General features: G+C 41.5%; 1 protein-coding gene across 4 annotated transcripts in view; it reads right to left on the bottom strand.

The window, feature by feature from the left end:
* LOC309391148 (interleukin-10 receptor subunit beta-like) overlaps positions 1 to 10,937 on the bottom strand; it is a 22,397-nt gene extending 11,460 nt beyond the window's left edge. The window contains exons 1-2 of one of the 4 annotated variants that reach the window (XM_081951296.1): positions 10,484 to 10,937; positions 5,802 to 5,925 (exon numbers count right to left, since the gene is read on the bottom strand). In XM_081951296.1, coding sequence (XP_081807422.1) covers positions 5,802 to 5,925; positions 10,484 to 10,547 — 188 coding nt within the window. In that variant the 5' untranslated portion in view covers positions 10,548 to 10,937. The remainder of the gene's footprint in view (positions 1 to 5,801; positions 5,926 to 10,483) is intronic. The other 3 variants (XM_081951295.1, XM_081951298.1, XM_081951297.1) reach the window with 3 other exon arrangements.
* Positions 10,938 to 22,211: the final 11,274 nt, after the last annotated feature.

Below are 22,211 nucleotides of genomic sequence, written 5' to 3'. Positions count from 1 at the left end.
ATAGACAAGAGTACAAAGACGAAATTCACTACCAAATTACCAAAGGCTTTTTTTGATTTACAAGACGATTTGAAATTAAAAGATGTCTGGAGGACGCAACATCTAAATGAGATGGATTTTTTCTTTCTATTCAGATAGACATAAATCCTTTTCAAGGATTGATTTCTTTTTGTTAACACCGGATCTACTTCCTAAAGCCAAGAAATCCAAGATTTTCACCAGGTCACTTAGCGATCATAGTCCGGTGTGGTTACAAATTGAATTAGGGATGAGGCCAAGAAGGTCTTGGAGAGTAAATGAAAATTTATTTAGATATGAAAAAAAATGTTGATGAACTTAAAAAACACATGAAGGAATTTTTCAGTTTTAATATGAAGAAGGGCACTCCCATTGAAATAGTTTGGGATGCAAGTAAAGCTTATATGCGTGGGGTCCTGATACATATGAACTTTAAACACAAACAAATTAGACAGAAAAGGAGAATGGAATTGGAAGATGAAATAAAACGTAAAGAACAGCTGCTTATAATAAACCCGAATGACCAGGCGCTCCAGATGGCGCTAAAGCTGTTGAAAGATCAATTTCAGATGCTTATAGCAGAACAAACAGCAACCAATTTGCAATTTGCTAAACATAACACCTTTGCCAACGCTAATAAACCTGGTAGATGGTTAGCATATACTTTGAGAAGGAATATGAATGACAGAATTATTGATAAAATTGAGTTTCGAGGGAAGATGGTATATCAACAAGAGTTGATTAAAAAATCATTTGTGGACTATTATACTAAGCTATATGTACAGGATAATATACAGAATAAGTTAATAGATGATTTTTTGGAAGGAAAAAGGGTTGCCAAAATTTCTGTGCTTCAAAAGGCAAATTTGGAACGTCTTATAACCGCTGATGAGATCACTTTAGTTATAAATCAACTTAAATTAGCTAAGGCTCCAGGGACTGATGGTTTGACTGCAATGTATTATAAAACTTTACAACTGGAAATGATTGAATATCTTACACAACTATTTTGTAATATACAACAAGGAGGTAAAATACCTCCCTCATGGAAAGCGGCTTTTATCTCATTGATACCTAAAGATAAAGAGGGCCCTAAGAAACCAGAGGATTACAGGCCGATATCTCTTCTGAACACAGATTATAAAATATTTGCTAAAGTATTAGCCAACAGATTGATGCCGGTTATTCAAGAGATTATTCATCATGATCAAGCAGGATTTATTGAAGGCAGACATATGAAGGAGAATGTAAGGCAACTCATAGATTTAATTGACTATCTTGATAAGAATAAGCAGATCTCTGCAGTGCTGGTTTTCTTGGATGCAGAGAAGGCCTTCGATCGAGTGAATTGGAACTTTCTAACCAAGACTTTGGAAAAGATGGATATGGGACCACGATTGCGGCAGGCGATTGGAGCAATTTATCAGCAACAAAATGCACAACTTATTATTAATGGAAATTTGTCAACAACTTTCGAGATACAAAAAGGCACAAGACAAGGTTGCCCATTATCCCCATTGTTATTTATTTTAACTTTGGAAGTCTTGTTGAACGCAATTCGGGACTCAAAATCCTTAGATGGCATAGCTATCAGGCAAAAGGAATACAGAACTAGAGCATTCGCCGATGATCTGGTTGTTACCCTTTCACATCCTTTGAAATCAATAATCCAGATGAAAAATATCATAATAGAATTTGGCATGGTGTCTGGGTTTAGACTAAATCAAAACAAAACGAAAATGATGGTTAAAAACATGACAGAGACTCAAAGAAAGAGACTTGTAAGTTTAGCAGGTTTTGAAATAGTTTCTAAAGTTAAATATTTAGGAATACAAATTTCAGAATCAAACACAAAACTTTTCTCAAATAACTATGAAGTGTTGTGGCAAAAGATACAGAAAGATCTTGAAGCGTGGAAAAAGTTACAATTGTCTTTGCTTGGAAGGATCTCAGCAATTAAAATGAACATTCTACCTAGATTTATCTTTCTATTCCAGATGATTCCGGTGCTCAAGTCAGATAAAACCTTGTTAAATTGGCAAACAACATTAAATAAATTTGTTTGGAAGGAGAAAAAACCGAGAGTAAAGATGAAGATTATGCAAGATACACGTGAAAGAGGCGGCCTTAGACTCCCAAACCTTCGATTGTATTATGAAGCTGCGGTATTAACGCATGTAGCAGATTGGTTCGGGAAAACAAAAATGGAATTGCTCAATATAGAAGGCCATGATCTTGTTCTGGGATGGCATGCATATCTTTTTTATGAAGACAGGGTGGATAAAGTGTTCAACAACCATGTTCTCCGTAGTGCCTTGATGAGAATATGGAAGAAGCACCGGCCCAATTGGGATTATAAAATACCGCTTTGGTTGGATCTTGCAGACACCATGGGGATTATGAATATTAAGTCACTCGGGGGGTGTTTATATAAAGATGTGCTTATTGCTGATGGGGGCGAATGGAAGTTAAAAACTTTGGAACAGCTGTTGGAAGAAGGAATTACTTTAAATTGGTTACATTACATACAGCTTCAGAAGAGATGGGAAGAAGATCGCAGGGTCGGCTTTATGGATAAAGAAGTGGAACTGATTAAGCAGATAAAAGAGACTGGTCCAAAACAAGTTAAAAGAATATATAATGTACTGTTAGAAAGAGACTCAGAAAGTGAATTGGTTAAGGATTGTATGATTAAATGGGCTCAGAATTTTGGTGAAGTGGTTATGTTGGAAACGTGGGAAAAAATATGGGTTCAGAATGTTAAATTTACACAGTCACAGAATTTAAGGGAGAATTTTTATAAAATGTTTTACAGATGGTATTTAGATCCTAAAAAATTATCATGCATGTACCCAAATGTTCAACCAAAATGTTGGAGATGCGGGTGTCTAGATGCTACCTTTTTTCATGTATGGTGGACTTGTAACAAGGTTAAAGCTTTTTGGATAAAAATATGGTGGGTTATGCAGAATGTATTTAAGAAAAGAATACAATTCACTCCACAAATGTTTTTATTGGGTATAGTTAAGGATTTTACCAAAGGGGAAACAAAATTGGCCTTGTATATGGTTACAGCAGCTAGGTTGTTGATTGCGCAACATTGGAAAAAAGATTTTTTGCCGACAATTGATCAATGGATTCAGAAGGTGGCGGGGTTCGCTGAAATGGCAAAAATTTCAGCTTTCTTAAAAGCTCAGAATCAGGAGGATTACACACAGGAATGGGCAAAATGGATTGATTATATACAGAATAAATACCAGACTAGGAGTTATTACCTAGCCTTTAGGTAAGAATGTTTAGACCGATAGATGATCTGAGTAAATAGTATATGGGATGTTTGGAATTGTTAGAGTGGTATACAGCGGAAGTCAGGGGGGTGGGTTTGTGTGGGAGGTGGGGGAGGGTTAGGGTGGAGGGTGGGGCAATATATATGTATGAATAAATTAGAAGATGGGACTAATGAAACATTGTTAGGCTAGGAGAAATTTATATTAAGAGTTATAGATGTTAAATTAGCTTAGAAAATGATCAATGTGTTATTATTAATTTAAGAGTAATTTATATAGTTTTTGTTGGGAGGAGAGGGGTTATGAGTAATCTATTTTAAGATGGGGGGAGAGGAGGGGGTAAAGTGTTTGGTATAATATCTGAATGTGAATTTTTGCGGGGGGGTTGGGGGGGTATAGCATTTGTATGAGATTTATATTGTGTGGAGGGGGGGGTGAAAAGGGGGAAAATTTGTTTGTACAAAACTCTTTTAATAAAAAAAAAAAAGGGAAAATAAAGTGTCAGTGTAAAAATTGAAGAGGAGTTAGTTGATTAAGAATTCCTGGAAATTGTTTTGAGAAGAATTGCATTGAAAGGATATAAGGGGAAAGCCACATTTGGGGAGCACAGCTTGGCTTTATGCCAGGCAACAGGTATGCAGACCATTAAAAAAAACAACAACCCAAGAATAAAGTATTGAGGAATGTTAACAAGAAAGTGAGTGCTGATTTAGAGAAAGCATAGGATAAAAGCAATAAGCTTCAATTATGGAACCTTTTGTATAAAGATAAGACCAGCATATGATGGGAGATCATGAGAAAATAAATGGTACATTTGGTGAGTGATGAGCAGGGAGTAAAGCAAGAATATGTAATTTGCTCTAGGCTGTTTAATGCAGGGGTCTCCATCTCCAACCGTGGCAACTTTAAGACTTATGGACTTCAACTCCCTGAATTCCTCAGCCAGCAAAGCTGGAGACCCCTGGTTTAAATGCATTCATTGGCAACTATGCAAAAAATGGATAGTATTGTTAGAGATGTCTTATTAGGGACACAAATGCATGAATTTTTGTATACATACAATAGTGGAGTGTTGGGTGATAACTCAAATGATTTAAACTCAGTATATAGCAGAAGATCAGCCAATCCTACAGGAAATCAACCCTGACTGTTCTTTGAAAGGACAGATACTGAAGCTGAAGCTCAACTCTTTTGGCCACCAAATAAGAAGAAAGGATTCATTGGGAAAAAACCCTGATGTTGGGAAAGATTGAGGGCAAAAGGAGAAGGGGATAGTAGAGGATGAGATGGTTAGATAGTGTCATCAATGCAAGGGACACGGATTTGGGCAAACTCTAGGAGGACAAGGGGGCCTGGCGTGCTATGGTCCAGAGGGTTGTCAAGATTTAGCAACTAAACAACACAATATGGTAAGATGGCATGAACAAATAAATGTATGTGATAATGTGCAACGAACTGCAGCAAGTAGATACATTTCTATGCCTTGGCAAAATGCTTATTAAGGAAAAGAAATGGACAAAAACATTTTGAGATTTACAAGACACTGTGAGATGTAAAGGACTTATGTTTGTAAAAACAAATAAAATGTCTGTAAATAATAATGCATTTTTCCTGCACTTTGTTGCATGCGAATGGGAATTAGATTGTTAGAAGGAACATGAAAATAATGTGAATGCAATGTGTCTAGTAAAATAAGTTGAGATAGGGTCAAGGATGAATGTGAATTTCAAAAATGGTTTGCCATTGACTGCTTCCTAGGGCTTAGAGAGTGTGACTGGCCCAAGGCCACTCAGCTGGCTCTGTTTCTAAGGCAGGACTAGAACTCAGTCTGGTTTCTAACCTGGTGTGTTAACCACTACACCAGACTGATTTCCCCCCCACAATTTACTTGATGCTTTACCATTACCAGCTCCTTATAATATATTAAGATAGATTGGGTGGAAATATTAAATTAATTAATTTTAATGTCAAAAAGCTGAGGCAATGGGATAGTTTTTACACAGTTCCTATTAATTTTAATTACAAGGCATATTATACTTTGTTGTTTCATCCTTAGCAGATATTCTCTGTTAAGAAAAAGATGTAAAAGAAGCAATCAGAAGAGGTTGCATATGAAGACATCATAATTATATCTCCATAAAATACCTGATATATTTGATAATATACCTGATGATATTTTGTTTTTTAAAGTTGCATATGCATGTAAAATTCATCCAATTCTGGAATATAGATTATCCTAAAATTAATGTTTGTGGTAAACCATCACCGGATTCTTTTTAAAAAGGTTACATAACTTTTGGAATATATGCACAATATAATTCAAATTTCATATTATAAGTTGTTATCCAAAGTAATTTTCCTCCCATATAAATGGATAAATTGAGAGAATAAACTAGAATATATTTTCAGCTGTATAAGGACATGTGAATAGCATAAAAGAAACAAATTACGTTTTTCATATGCATTATGAAAATTATCCATTCTTACCACATTTACCTTTTATATTGAATTGTATAAGTTACATTTCCTTCAGAAAAATTTGATGGATCCCACAGGAGAACACTATTAAGCATAACTGAATTTAATCGTATGTTTTGAGGCTCCTGGATAATTGCATGTACTGTAATATGCAAAAAAGAAATACTGCTCAATGCATGGTTTTGACATTCTTTCACTGACAGGACGAACAATTCACATATATTTATATTTCAACATATATAGATAATTATTTATATTGATGTAGTTTCCCAAAATTTTCAACTACAAGTCTCAGCTTGTTCATAAAGAAAAAAAACATGGTGTCGAAACTCTGAATCATATTGCCATTTTGAAGATTCCTGAAAATAGGATTCCTGAGGTCTTTCAGTTCAGAGGCTGAGCATAACAAAATTCTCATAAGTTTAGCAACCTCCTGAATGGCATGACTGGAAACTGGTTTTGCCATTACCCAAATGCTACCAAATGAATATGGAAATAGAAACCCAGATAGGTTAGATTGTAGAGCCACTGGCAAAAAACTCTTTTAAAACCCTTTTATCTTTGTTGCTGCTGCATCAGATAGGAACGCTCTTCTCTTGGGAAAGAAATGAATATATTGTGCCCAAGAGAAAACAGGAGAGCACCTGTTTTCACCAAAGCAAATACTAGCAGAACAGGGAGTACTATTGCAGAAGTCTTGGTCACTTTAAGGATAATGGATCTTTACACAAATGTTTCTAAATGTTCCTATCCTACTATCCAGAGTCTATTTTGTTTTTTTGATATACGGTATATCCCAACTGAAATTAAAAAATGAATTGGGAAAGATGGAGGGGAAAAAACCATGTTTTAAATCTGATCAACTACTGATAAGATTTCATTATTAGTTGTACTATTGTACATGGGGAAAATATATTTTTTTGGGAGGATCATTCCACTGTTATATAGCAAAACTCTTCTATATAATTCCAAGCATTTTGAGATCCAACCAAGCTAAATCATATGAAAGCTTTGAGAGCTTGCCAAGATGTTAGCTAGATATTTCAATGATGAAATCAATCATATTGCTATGCCCGTTTCTGCTGTTCATTCTGCAAAGATAAGCAAAATACATTCTGGGCCAATATCTTTGGCAGACTTTCAGTCCTTAAGTCCTGACAATGAGGACAAAGTAGGGGGTAAAGCACCTGTTATTCTGCCCTTTTTTTACCTCATGGCTTTTTTACATTTAACGAAACAGGTTATAAATTCTTCTTTGTATGAAAGAGGAGTTTTATCCAGTAAATGTGGTGATAGAAGAGAACATTCCCCTTGTCTGACTCCCAATCATTGGATCAGAATATTTGAACTAAATGTCGAAGCTGATATCCCTTCTCTAGGAAACATGCTTGAATTAATGGTGATGAAATTATTTGAACAAATACTCTAAATTTATCTTAGTTGGGGTTTCACCCACTTTTGATACTGAAACTGCCTTGACCACATTGTAGAAAGAGGCAGAGGGATTTTACTTTCTTCTTTCGTAGGAAAGGCTGCCTGTTGTCACTCTAATGGGTAACAATAATTTGAGCCATGGAGAAAAGTCTCCTGGGGAGAGCACATAAGGTATTAAAGGGATGTTTAGGGATATTTCCAGAAGCTAGAATGGTTGGGAAATGGAGAAGGGACTTGCACTTAAGGTGAAGAAGATGGGAAACTCTGGCTCCATCAGTATGAATGTCTTGGTGAGTAATTTTACACCATAGCTGAAAAAGTTACTAAATGGTGTTCACCAAATGATTATATACTTAAGGCAGCCTTTCACTCAATACCACAAGACAGTTTCTGAAAGAAATTAGTCATTACTCCAATCACTGATTAACTGTCTCCTCACATTCATAACAGCATTGCATAAAGGTACTGCCACGCAAGTTAAGGGCAATCAAAATGGTAATTTAACTGAAACTATCATAACCCAAAAGGTCATTAAACAAGGATGTATTTTGGTTCCATTACTATTTGTGTATGATGACGTCTTTAAAGTTTTTGCTATGCCAGAATTTCAATCTCCATCTCTTTCTCATTGCCCCATTTATGTTTTCCTTTGTCTCAGTAATGTGGCCATTGTATCCATAACTCTGTGCCTTGGTCTAGGGCCGGGGCTCCTAAACATTTTGCACCTCGCTTCAACATAAGCTTAATGTACACACTTCCCCTCAAAATTCAAAAACCAAACGAACCATAAAAACAATACAATTAAACTTCAAGAAAGGTTCCCACAGGAAGTATATCTCACAGTTTGGGAAATCGTGCTCTAAGGAATACTTCGAAATTTATTTATTTATTTAAGAAAAATTATATTATACAAGGTCCCTTCCAACTCTGCTATTGTATTATATGGCTGCCTAACTCACTCTCAGCAGCTCTGGGTGGCTTACAGAGATAAAAACCCATTATAAAAATAAAAAGTAATAGTCCCCACCCCACACCTGCTGACAACTGTTAATCAAATACGCTACTCGATGAGTTCCATCCCACAGTATTATCCAGGCCCATTGACAAAAACAGGTCTTCAGGGCCTTGCCAAAGAGTGTCAAACTGGGGGCCAATCTTATTTCTGTGAATATGATGTTCTACAGGGAGGGAGTCATCACAAAGAAGGCCCGTCATTGTCTCATCAGATGGACCTTATTGGGAGAGGAAGCTCACAGAATTACTTGCCTCCCTGCACTGGTAAGTTGGGTAGATGCAACTGGCACAAGATCATCCTTCAAATAACTTGGTTCCAAGTCATGTAGGGCTTCAAATATGATATCCAGCACTTTGAATTGGACACAGAAACAAATTGACATCCAATGCAGCTCCCACAGGTGAGATGACACATGTGGATATTTAAGCCTGTACAAAACCACATGGGGTCACTGCATTTTTTAACCAACTGAAGCTTCTGGGCAGCCCAGGTAGTAACTAGGGTGTGAGTTACTGTTAGCAAAGATTGTTGGTCTGCAAAAAAGGCATAACTGGCACATAAGCTGTGGTTGTGCAAAGGCTCTCCTGGCTATAACTGCCTCCTGCTCCTCAAGCAGTAGTTGTAGAAGAAACCCCAGATTATACACAGAGTGTGTGTGGGACAATGCTACACAAGACCAAAGATGGCAATTCTTCATGGACCAAAGAATCACAAACCCAGAGTCAATCTATCTTGCCAGAGTTCAGTGTCAACCCATTGCTACCCACCCAGCATTTAACAGTCTCCAAGCCAGTGGTGAAATTTAATTTTTTTTACTACCGGTTCTGTGGGCGTAGCTTGGTGGGCATGGCAGAGGAAGGATACTACAAAATCTCCATTCCCACCCCATTCCTGGGGGGAGGATATTGCAAAATCTCCATTCCCACCCCACTCCTGGGGCCAGCCAGAGGTGGTATTTGCCGGTTCTCTGAACTACTCATAATTTCCTCTACTGGTTCTCCACACTACTCAAAATTTCCACTACCAGTTCTGAAGAAACTTCTTGGAGGAGAAGTGAAACGTCTTCAAGAAAAAACAAAAAAGGTTCAGTTATCTCTTGAAAAAGCACTTTTGGGGCAACCATGACCTGGATGATTGAGAATCTCCATAGATACTCCTATCAACACCGAGAACAAGCATAGAGGAAGGAAGCGAACCAGGACAATATAGAACCTCCCACTCTCAACCCACAAGCCACCCCAGAAGGATAACCTGGTTGAGGGTATCGAAGGCTGACAGTAAAACGGAGGTAAAGCACTCAACTTGAATACCGTGGTTCTTCTGTCCTGGCAACTTCCACCCCTGCCTTGATAAAACATTAGACTAAAATTCAAAGAAGACTTGGAACCAAGACCCAAAGATACTTTTCCAAAAGGCAACTGGATTTTGTTTTTCCTTTAAGACAGTGTCTCTCAACCTTGGTGACTTTAAGTCCAGTGGACTTTAACTCCCAGAATCTCCTAGCCAGTTGTAGTCCACAGGACTTAAAGTCACCAAGGTTGAGAAACACTGCTTTAAGAAATTTGGCTTCTCATCCAAGAAGCTTCTTCAGTTCTGACTGAATGGCAGAGATCAAAAGGATTTACGTTCCTTGCAGTCGTCTGGTTGTTAGCTCTCTTTCAGAGGGTCATTGAGGTCACCTGGAGGTTTATCTGTGCCCTCAACGACTCTCAGAAAGAATGCTAACAACCGGAGAATATAAATCCTTTCTATTTCTGCCATTCAGTCAGAACTGAAGAAGCTTCTTGGATGAGAAGTGAAATGTCTTCAAGAAAAACAAAGTTCAGTTTCCTTTTGAAAAAGCACCTTTGGGACAACCATGCCCTGGAGACACAGAATCTCCATAGACATTTGAAACCAAGGTACTAAAAAAAAACAAAAAAAAAAAAACATTAAGCCAATGTTTCCCATTTCCACTGATGGTTACCATCTTACATGCCCCACACAGGATCTTTTTCTCCCTTGTGTTATCCCTCTATTAGGGTGACAACGATATGTTTAACCAGCAGTACTTTCAACGAGCAAGTTCTGCCAAGCCACCTAAGGACCTACCCCATTCCCTTCCATTCGCGATCGCGTGTAACAAGCGAGCGCAGCGTTTAATAAGTGAGGAGGGGCAAACGCTGCCGCCGCTTTCGGCCAGAGACAGACCGCCGAAAGGCTGCGAAAAAAAAACCGCGCGTTTTCCAATCTAGGTTCGCTCCTCCTTTACCCTCCTTACTTGACCAGAAGACGTAGCTGCAAATTAGGCACCACCAGCTCCTCGTCGTGACCATTCTCGGCTACCATCGCCGATCGCCGTCCTGGCTTTGGCTCGCCCCCGTCGGGATAAGGAGTCCTCTACGCGACGTGCATCCCTCGAGTCCCCGGGGTGAATTCCTCAGGAACCGGCTGGGGCGCCCACTTCTTGGCAATGCCTCGTCACTCTGGGACGCTTTCGCTTTCTGCCTTCGCTTTGTTGCGCGTTGTTTCCACCATTACCCGGAACTTACTGCATTCTTTCCACCACACTGCCTTGTTCCCTTTTCTCCAGCTCCAGGTGAACCTTGGCCCCTGAACAACTGAGGCAGCGGGGCCGCCGCGCTAACAAACCAGGGGGAATCCCACTTTCGGGAGTTACGGAAGGAGAAAACCCAAGCGGCTCCGCCCCCAAGTGCGCCCTGCGCTCTAGCCGTCTGCCGAACCAGCACCTCGCGTCGAAGCTCCACCTTCGCCGCCACCTTATGCCACCTGACCTAAGCCTAGCCCACCAAGTTGTCTGCTACAAATGTCCTACCTGTCAATGACTACTTCAACTTCAACCGCAATCATACAGGGGCAAACAATAGATACAAACTCAGCTCCAAAATCGATTGCAGAAAATATAACTTCAGCAACAGAGGGGTCAATGTCTGGAATGCACTACCTGACATCCTCAAATCCTCATAACTCTTAACCTTAAACTGCCTAAGAGGTCTGTAAGGGAGTGTGCCTAAGTGCACCAGCGTCCCTACCGTCCAGGGGTGGGCTTCAAAATTTTTTAGAACCTCTTCTGTAGGTGTGGCCTGCTTTGTGGGAGTGGCTTGCCAGCCATGTGACTGGGTGGGCATGGCCAACTTGTAAAATGTGGTGAAACTCACTTAACAACGCTCTTGCTTAGCAACCAAAATGTTGGCTCAGAAACTCTGGCATTTGAAGCGCACAAGTCTTAAAGCTGCCAAGTTACAAGACCCTTGCACCCCTAACCCTTTAGAAAAAAAACCCCAGGGGTGTTCAAACTCGACAGCTTTAAGACTTGTGGACTTCAACTCCCAGAATTCCTCCTCTCTCTCTTCATCTTGATGATGTGCGGATGGGCCTGGAACCGGTTCTAAATGGCATTGTAGATTTGTGGAACCTCTTCTATAGAAAAGGTTAGAACTGGCAGGAACCCACCCCTGCTACCGTCCCTATTCTGCTGTCCCCATTTATTCATACCCATTTCCTGTGTTCATGTCCATGTTTATATTTATACCTGTTATCTCGTACGTGTTTGACAAACCAAATAAAATAAATAAATACATCTTCTATAGGTGCTACCTTTGGCTTCCTTTCCAAAGTGAGGGCGAAGGAACAGCTCGGTAGCCGCTGCAAAGCCTGATGGTTTTTTTTTTCCTTGGGCCCCATCACCGACTCTGTCTTTCTGGGTATTTAAAGCAAATAAAGTGCAAATTACACGGAGGATGAAGTGACGGGAGACTGTGTGTCTTGCAGATTGGGGTGAAGAGGATAGAAGGATTGCAGCTTGAGATTGTTTATAACTAACCTTGTAGAAAGCAAATCACAACATTGCTTGAGGAAAGTGTAGGTGCAAAGGAGTGGTAATGCTGGCAAACCTCGAGTGAACTGGGTCTTTCGCATAGTTAAGTCTCTCCTTGAGATTACTGTCTTTCCTTTCAAATCAGGAAGGTCCTTGTTTTAAAAAGCAAAACATGAAGAGAAAGGATATTAATTTACTTCATTCCATAAAGAGGAAGTACATTAACTAAGTTTTCGCTCCTGTTTTCAATATCATGCAAGATGGAGCAAGCATCTGCATATTTAATCATCATCATAATAAAAAAGTATTGTCCTTTAAAGTCTTTTCTCCTTTTCATCTAAACGCAGCACACACATGCTTTGGAAATATCTATTTTCCGCCACATCCTAGGACAGAGACTCCATCTCATCCCCAGCTCATGAGAAATGTTTAACTCATCTTTAACTGCAACATAATTACAATATTATTCCAACACTGTACAGTTGTTTGTTTGTTTGTTTATTAATTTACAGCCTCAAAGCGTATACAATATTCTACTTTTGGATCATTTATTACATCTTTCTGAGAAATTGAATTGTTTTTTTAAAATAAATATACTGAACATATGCTGTTTGATTTTAGACATTTTTATTAAAATGTGTGTTTTGTAAAGTTTTACTTGGTTTTGCTGTTGAATTTTGCTTTGTAAAGCAAAATTATAAGCTTTTATTTCCTTTGATTTTTTTTTCACTTCCCTCCCCTTTTGTCCTTTATTTTTTCAAATAAAGTATGGTCACCATACCTTAGAGCAGGGGTGTCCAAACTTGGGAACTTTAAGACTTGTGGACTTCAACTCCCAGAATCAGCCATGCTGGCTGGGGAATTCTGGGAGTTGAAGTCCACAAGTCTTAAAGTTCCCAAGTTTGGACACCCCTGCCTTAAAGCCTTTCTTCACTTGGAATTTTTTGCATAGCTCAGCTGTATCACCATTTCCTGGGATAACCCAAGCTCTCCTCGCTGGCTATCAAAATGAATTGATATCATTGATTGTAGTGGTGAGATTATTTTGAAGATGTTGATCCTCCTCCTAAAATCAGGTATCTCCTCTAGGGGGTTATTGGTGGTTAACTGCAGCTGGATTTATTACCTGAATTCATCCCCAAAAGAGGAGCAACTGGAATGAAATGTAGAAGCTTTGATTCTGACAAATTAAGCAAGGGAAAAAAATGGTTTGCAGAAGGGGACAATAGCTTATGCAACTCAATGTACACTTGCACTAAATATATTTAATATGTCTGTGCTTTATTGAAAGTTATTAGACTGGCTACGTAGACCAAAAAGCCAGGGGTACTGGTGGCATTTTCCCCTCTTTTCCCTTTAACTGGTGTTACAGTAGAAGGGACAGATTTGTGTGAACTGAGGAGGTCATTGTAAGAAGTGAGTTGGGGCTGGGACATTATGCAGGAGAAATTTGGTTCACAATCTGTTGACTCAGTGGTGGTCGGTGACTGAAACTCATAAGGGAATATCTCTTCCGCCGCCTTGAGTTCGGATACAAATCTTTTCTTAGAAAGTATCTAGAAGCCAAGAGGAACATATGTGCCAAATTTCAAGTTTATGGGCTTGACAATTCTGGAGATTTCATGATGAGTGAGTGGATTTGGCTTTTACATCAGTGACGTGCGGTCAGGGGAGGCAAGGGAGGCAGAGCCTCACCTCTCTTCATGAAATAATAGTATATAATATTATATACTATATATATATATATAATATTATAATATTATACATCCGTCCGGCCACGCCCGGGAGCAGCGGAGGGCGGAGGCAGAAATGTTGTCGGCGCTCCCACATGACGAAGGCACGAAAGCGACAGTCGACAGTCGCTTTTGTGCCTTCGTCATCCGGAAACACCGACATTTCTGCCTCCACAGCTCCCGGGCGCACACAGCCGATCCGGCGGGCGAGCGACCAAGGATCGGGCTGCCTCGCTCGCTCTTTCGTCCACCCGGATCGCGGAGCCGGGCACGCATGGACGGAGGTAGGCAGAATGGCGCCGATCCGATCTGGTGGGCGAGCGACCGAGGATCGGGCTGCCTCGCTCGCTCTTTCGTCCGCCCGGATCGTGGAGCCGGGCGCGCACGGACAGAGGTAGCCACAGCGACACCGAGGCGATCCGGGCGGACGAAAGAGCGAGCGAGGCAGCCCGATCCTTGGTCGCTCGCCCGCCGGATCGGATCTGCGCCATTCTGCTACCTCCGTCCATGCGCGCCCGGGAGCTGCGGAGGGCGGAGGCAGAAATGTCGGCGTTTCCGGATGACGTCATCTGGGAGCGCCGACAACATCAGCACGGACAGAGGTAGCCACAGTGACACCGAGGCGATCCGGGCGGACGAAAGAGTGAGCGAGGCAGCCCAATCCTCGGTCACTCGCCCGCCGGATCGGCTCGGCGCCATTCTGCCTATCTCCGTCCGTGCGCGCCTGGGAGCTGCAGAGGGCGGAGGCAGAAATGTGTGCCTCCTGCACACGTGGTCCCATTCCCCGCCTTCCTGATGACGTCACCAGCCTACCAGCCATTAACCCCACAGCACATCACTGTTTTACATATATAGAGATTTGAGAAAATACATACAAAGGTAAAAAGTATTCAGTGCATCTGAACAGCACAATTATTTTTTGAATTGTTGTTTTATGGAAGACGCCCTATATAATAACATCAATAAAAATTGGTTTGTTTCTTGATTTATCTTCATGTAGTATTTTTTATTTTGTTAAAACAGAAGGGATAGATGAAATCTGAACATTTTTTCTCACTTGAGGTAGTTCAAAAATAGAAATAGGAACTAGTATTGCAACATGTCAGAAATGCAAACTGTTCACAGCTGATGCAGGTGGTTGGAAAATCCCCTCATGAAATGCAAATATGCATAGTAGTATCATGTTGGAAAATTAAAGATGAAAATCCCCCTCTGGAAAATCCAAGATTAGCAGTGATTTGCCCTTTCAATGCTTTTTAATGCTTGATATTGCGTAACACTGTAGCAAGACTCAAACATTTTTCTGCTTGAAACAATGTCTTAATTTTATACTGGGATGGAATATGATCTGCCATTTTATATGCTTTTAATAAGGTAAGTTAGAGATACAAATACCACAAAGGGCTCAGGAGGGGCAGTTTAGGGATTGCTGTTCTTCCTTCACAAACAGCATAAGTGAGGAATTCAGGAACTTTCACTTTTTAAAATTAATTAATTAGCTTGCTTTTTATCCTGCTTTATTATTTTTATAAATAACCAAGGGAACATACATAACACTCTTTCCTCCTTCCATTTTCCCCATAACAACAACCGTGGAAAGAGAGTTGGGCTGAGAGAGAGTGACTGGCTAGCTGACTTCCACGCTTAAAGTGGGACTACACTTCACACTCTCCTGGTTTCTAGGCCAGCACCTTAACTACTATACTAAACAGGTTCTGAAGTAATCATAACTTTATGACACCCAAACCCAAACAAGCTGTAATTTGCTTAATTGAGGTTGGTGATGTTCAAATGTTAAGCCATAGTATATGAAGGCATTTTGTTTTTAATAACTCAGTGGTTCTTGAACTGTTTGACCAACTATCCTATTTTCTTATCTCAAATATGACATTATTTAATCTTTAATCCCTATTAAAGACAACCAGACTCTCTTGTATCACACAAGGGTCTCAGCTATGGCAATTTCAAACTGAATCTCTGACTCATAAACAAACTATTATAAACTGTTTCACTAATCTGAGAATATGCACAAATTACCTTCAGTTGATAATCGCCCCACTTAAGAGTAATGTCTATGTTCATGTCTATGTATTTGTATATGGTTCTAACATGACTGTACACCGCCCCGAGTCCTGTCTAGGAAAGGGTGCGGTCTAGAAATAAAAGTTATTATTATTATTATTATTAATTGTATATACCATATTTTTCGGAGTATAGGATGCTCCTAGCTTTTGGGGAGGAAAACAAGAAAAAAAATCTGCCTCTGCCTCCCAGCATCCATCCGGTATTCATCGGGCCTGTTCGGCGTGGCCCATTTGGTGCGGCCCTTTTGCCATTGCCATGGTCCGTTTGGCATGGCCAGTTCGCTGCCACCATGGCTTGTTCACTGCGGCCCATTCACAGCCGCTACTGTGGCCTGTTCCCTATGGCTTTGTTTGTCGCTACTGTGGCCTGCTTGCCGCGGCCTGTTCACTACTGCCGCCCATTTGCCATGGTCCATTTGCCACCACCATTGCCTGTTCACCACAGTGGCAGCCGATTTTAGAACAGCTGATCGGCACTGGCACCAACCCCCTTCTCCCCCTGCTGCAATATTCGCTGTATAAGACCCACAGACTTTTCCACCCACATTTTTTTTTGGGGGGGGAGTGTGTCTTATACTCCCCCCCCAAAAAAAACCAGAGTATGTGCCTCTGCCACCTATAAGGTGATTCAGGGTGTCTCTATAAAATAGAGGTGGATTGACTTCAAAAGCTCTTTGAATCAAATTTGACTCTTAATTAATTGCTAGTTCAGATTTCTTGGCAACTGTATGCTTTCTTTCATAATGTTTCCCCCCCAAATTTCTCAATCCAGTCTAAAACTCTAGTACTCTCTAGTAGTCTGCCTTCCAAGTACTAAACAGGTCCAAATTATCTTAATCCTGAAACCCAAACTGAGCCAAGTGCTGTGACTGTTGAGAGATGTAAAGTGTCTTATAATTTGTTTGTGATAGGAGCAGCATCCAGCAATCTTAACTGAAGAGGATCCAAATGATAGTTATATTCATGCATACATTAGATTCTAGGCCTTTGGGGGTCAAGGGTAAAAGCTTTAGAAATATATATAGATTACAAGCTATATATATAGCTGTTAAACATTTAATACATGTGCAGCATACTTTACAAAGTAATTACATAGGAGTTTTATTTAGCCAAAAGATGAGATAAGAACTTGCTTATATTTTTAAAAGACTAAACCTTATAACATGTTTTATTATTACTTGGAAGCTAAAAGATTATAAGAAAACAATTATTTACTTATATTTAAGGGTTTTCTCTTTGGCTGTGTTTTGTTGCAAGCAAATCTGCTTCAAGCACTTAAAAAAAATTCCACACTTTAAAAACATAATTTGGAATTTAAAAATAGTAGTCTTATTTAAAATACAGTATATGAACATTAAAAGTAAATAGAACAATGACAGATTGATTAGAAAACTGTTAAAATGCATTCATTCAAAATAATAATATATTTAAAGGTCTGGAGAACAAAAATGTCTTTGGTACACTTTGGATGGTATTCACAAGCTGAGGGGCTACCCTAAAACGTCTGTTCCTACACAATTTGTCATTTCCTCTCAGCATGGGAAGGGGTGAGAACAAGGTTTCTGTTTTAGGCTATAGGAAGGCACATATAGGAAGAGTATTATTTTAGATAGTATGATTGCAGACCATGAAGAGCCTCTCTTTAATACCAGCACTTTGAAGTTGACAAAATATGATACTAATCCTTGAGAGCCCTTTGGGTGTAAAAGAAGTTGAGATGACAACAAAGGTCATGCTCCAGTGAACTTCAGTCTTGAGCATTCTTCCTTGCTACTGTTGAATTACCTGTGAATTGTACAGAATTTTTCTCTATTTCATGAAAGATCAACAGATGTTTGGTGATGTTAGGCATATCTGCAACTTTGCTTGCCATAGCACAAAGAAATCCCACAAACTATTTGTATACGGCATATCCTCATTACATTTCCTCCATTTCATTTTCACTCTGAATTTGAACTAAGGCAGCGATGGCGAACCTTTTTTGGCTCGCGTGCCACAAGTGTGGGGAGCACAGGGGGGTTCCCCCCCCGGAGGCTTCAGGGACTGTCCGGATGGTCCCTGAAGCCTTCTGAATGCTTAAAACGACCCTCCGAGCAACCCGGAAGTCACTTCTGGTTTGCTCGGAGGGTGGTTTTAAGCGTTCCGAAGGCTTCAGGGAAGCCTCCGAACAGTCCCTGAAGTCTCCGGGGGGGGGAGGCTCTTTTTGCTCTCCCCAGGCAACCTCTGGAGCCTGGGGAGGGCAAAAAATAGCTTTTAAAAAGGTGAACTCAGCTGGCCAGCGCAACAGGGCAGCGCCTTGCATGCCCTGACAAATGGCTCCGCGTGCCACTTGTGGCACACGTGCCATAGGTTCGCCATCACTGAACTAAGGTGTTCAGGCATAAAAATTATTTTTCATTCATATTTTAATAGAAGACCACCTATGTGGACATTTTAAAGCACACTGAAAAAGAGCACTTGGAATCTGGCAATCCTATTAGCCTGATAGGTCTCCAGTGCGACCCTGCCCTTCTGATTGGTCACGGGGTCCTCTACTTTTATAACTATTTTGGTTGTGGATCAAATGACTTGATTGTGCAGGCTACTTCTTTTTATTTTTCCTATTATGGGAGTAACAACCTAGCTACAAACAGAACTGCTATATCCCATTAGTAAGCTCACTAGTCTCTTTATGTGATCCTTGGTATTCATTGAGCTCATGAATTAACATTTTTCACTTTTGATAAAAAGATCCATGTTAGCTACCAGAAACATTGGTAATGGTTTACACCAAGGTCCTCTGTTCCGGCGGGAACAGAGACTCAATCTGATTGGTTGAAAGGTCTGACAGCTCCCTATAAAAGGCAATTCACCTACACCTCACAATCAGACTGAACTGCAGGCATTCCTCGGACTCCTTAACTTCTACAGTGCTTTCCTCAAACAGAAAGCCACCGTTGCTGAGCCTTTGCATCGGCTTCTCAGCAAACATGCCAGGTGGTCCTGGGGCAGAGCTGAAGCAGCCACATTTGTTGTGGTGAAGAAACTGCTGTCAGCGAACACGTTTTTGATCCAATATAGCCAGACCCTGCCACTCGTCCTAACGTGTGACGCTTCCCCTTTTGGCATCAGAGCCGTCCTCAGCCACCGCATCCCCAATGGAACTGAGGCACCCATCGCTTACTACTCACGAACCTTGTCCGCTGCCGAGCGGAACTAGAGCCAACTGGACTGTGAGGCCCTGGTTGCAGTAGCCGGCGTAAAACGGTTCCATGAGTACCTCTACGGCCGTGATTTTGAACTTGTCACAGACCACAAACCATTGCTGAGGTTGCTAGCTGGGGACTGACCTACTCCTGTTTTCTTATCGCTGCGAATGACCAGATGGACAATCTTCCTCGCGGCCTACAGCTATCGCCTCGTCCATCGACCTGGCTCTACCTTGGGGCATGCCGACACCTTGAGTCAATGCCCACTGCCCGAACTGCTTGCACACCCTACCATTAAGACACCAGTCCTCCTCATTGACTGTCTTGAGGCTGGTCTTGTCTTGTCTTGTCTTGTGATTTCACCCGCCACTCAGCAAAAGACTCTATATTCTGACAGGTTTTGAACTGGGTGTGGAGGGGGTGGCCCAAAGGGCCTGTGGGGTCTGAATTTTACTGCAAACATGATGAATTGTCAGTAATAAATGGTTGTTTACTGTGGGGGGACCGGGTTGTTGTTCCACCCAAACTGCACATTGCAGTATTAGAGGCCTTGCACGTAGGGCATCCTGGAATTGTCAGGATGAAATCTTTGGCCAGGAGTTATGTGTGGTGGCCTAACATGGACAGGGAGATAGAAGAATGGGTGGCTATCTGCGCACCATGCCAGGAGTCCAGACCAGCTCCCCCAGAGATGCCCACTAAGGAGTGGAAGAGACCTCAAGCACCATGGTCTAGGTGCACCATAGACTTTGCTGGCCCTGTTCATGGCCAGACCTTTATGGTAGTTGTGGACGCCTACTCGAAATGGTTAGAAGTAGTCCTCATGACCTCTACCATGGCAGAAGCGGTCATCAAGGCACTACAGAGACTTTTTTCCACTCACGGCCTGCCCAATGTTTTAGTCTCTGACAACGGGCCCCAATTTACGGCCATGCAATTCGAGACCTATTTAGCAGCACAGAGAATTAGACATGCCCTGGTCGCTCCATTCCATCCGGCTTCCAATGGTCAGGCGGAGAGAATGGTGAGATCTGCAAAAGAAGCCCTATGCAGGATGGGCCCAGGAGATAGGCAAACATGGGTTGATCAATTCCTCCTCATACAGCACATCACACCAAGTGCTACCATGGGTAGAAGCCCTTCCGAACTTCTAATGGGTCGCCGGCTAAGGTCCCACTTAGACCGGCTACACCCAAACCACTCTGCCACGTCGCCCCCAGATTCGACTGGCAAAATAAGGAACTTTAGCGTAGGGTATCAAGTGTACGCCCACAACTACGCTGGGGGAACTCTTTGGATTCCTGCCACAGTAATAGGCATCACCAGACCTCGCTCTTACCTATTAGAGCTTGAGAACGGTCGAAATTGGAGATGGCATATTGACCAACTCCGTGGCTGCATCTCCAACTCCAGTCTTAGGCAACCAGAGATAACTCCTGCATGAGTTAGCCAAAGCCCTACACAAAAGGAGCACGAACTCACTACTTTTACAGATAACTCAATTCCGAAGGTACCGGGGCACTTATCTGTAAGTGTTGCAGGCCCGCAGTGAGTTCTGAGCGAACCAGCTCCAGAAACTCCAGCCGTGCCTTGTGAGAAGTTCCAGGAGCTTCCACCAGGCGAAGCCGCGGAGACAACAGGTCCATCTGACCTGACTGAAGAACACCTACCAATTGAACTGCGCAGGTCTGGGCGAGCCAACAGAAAGCCCGCCTACCTGCGTGACTACGTCACAAGTCGGTTGAGCCCATAAAAGAGGGGAGGGGTGTTAGATACCAGAAACATTGGTAATGGTTTACACCAAGGTCCTCTGTTCCGGTGGGAACAGAGATTCAGTCTGATTGGTTGAAGGGTCTGACAGCTCCCTATAAAAGGGCTGCTGTCAGACTGAACCTTCGCTGGATTGTACATAGTTGACTTGTGTTAATAAAGAGCTGTTCGTTACTCTGAAGCCTGAGTGTGCCTTCATTCATCCGATCTACACAATCCAGTTACTATTTCTGTGATTCCTCCTCAGTGAGCCACAAGTCCCTGCATGTTGATTACCCTACATTGCCAAGACAGGCATGGATTTCCTGCCAGTTAATGCTACAAGTTCATTGCTTTATATTGCCATCATTCTCCAGTTCTTTGAGGTGGGATAAACATTAATCTTGGGGGCTTTCTCCCCATTTTTTCTTGCATGTTAGAATGCTCTCCTCTGGTCTTGTGTTGCTTGGCATATTTGCTTGAATTATGTGATCCCTTGGAGGATATGCAGAACTGGGGAAGCAGTGCTTTTATACTGAACCTTTGATAGAATATTGAACTCTTCCAGGAGATCAAAAGATTACTTTATACCTAGAACTTTTTTTAGAAATTATGTGATTTCCAACCCAGTAATAGAAATTGTGTATCTCCTGGATGGCCCACCTTCTTGCTACGATAACCATGTAATATATTCTATAAGGCAGGCAAAATACAGGGGTGGGGGTGGGGAATCCCTGGCACTCACTCAGCCCATGGGAACAACTGAAAGGTGGTTTCCTGCGGGTAGACGATTCTGGGCAGCAGAAGAAAGGAACTTACATTCTACCTACCTAACATTCACATATGGGAGCAGAGTAACTCTCTATGGCCTCATTACCTAGGTGTAAAGGGAGGAAATAAGGCATGGCAATTTGTATTTACATGTTTTCTTTCTGACTCAAAGATGTAAGGAAAGTGAATTGACAGAGTTATGAGGAAGAGTCCATTATTAGGTCCTATCTTCATACTTTCAAAGGAGATGTAGGACCAGAGAAGGCATATAGGTCTACTATAGGGCAAAGCATTGGGGCTTTGTCTATGATTTGGCAAGAATACAAAATAGGTTGGTTTTAATTGTGTGTTTAAATTGAATGCTTGTCTCAAAGAAAAGATACGTTCACCAATTACCTATTATAGCAGGGATGTCCAACTCAAGGCCTGAGGGCCGCATCTGGTCCCTGGTGTGCTTAGATCTGGCCTGTGGGGCCGCCCTGGAAACAGCAAAGGACAGGCCCACAGTATCTCTACCAGAAAAAAATGGAGCTCGGAAGGGCCATGTGCGGCCTCTGTCAGTGAAAATGGGGCTTGTTTTCACTGGCAGAGGGCTGCGGGAGGCTTTCGTGGCCAAAAACAGAGCCCAGGGGGCCTG

The sequence above is a fragment of the Natrix helvetica genome (genome assembly GCF_964273705.1).
Source record: "Natrix helvetica genome assembly, chromosome: 4".
Taxonomy (NCBI): domain Eukaryota; kingdom Metazoa; phylum Chordata; class Lepidosauria; order Squamata; family Natricidae; genus Natrix; species Natrix helvetica.
This window is presented reverse-complemented; position numbering and strand designations above follow the sequence as displayed.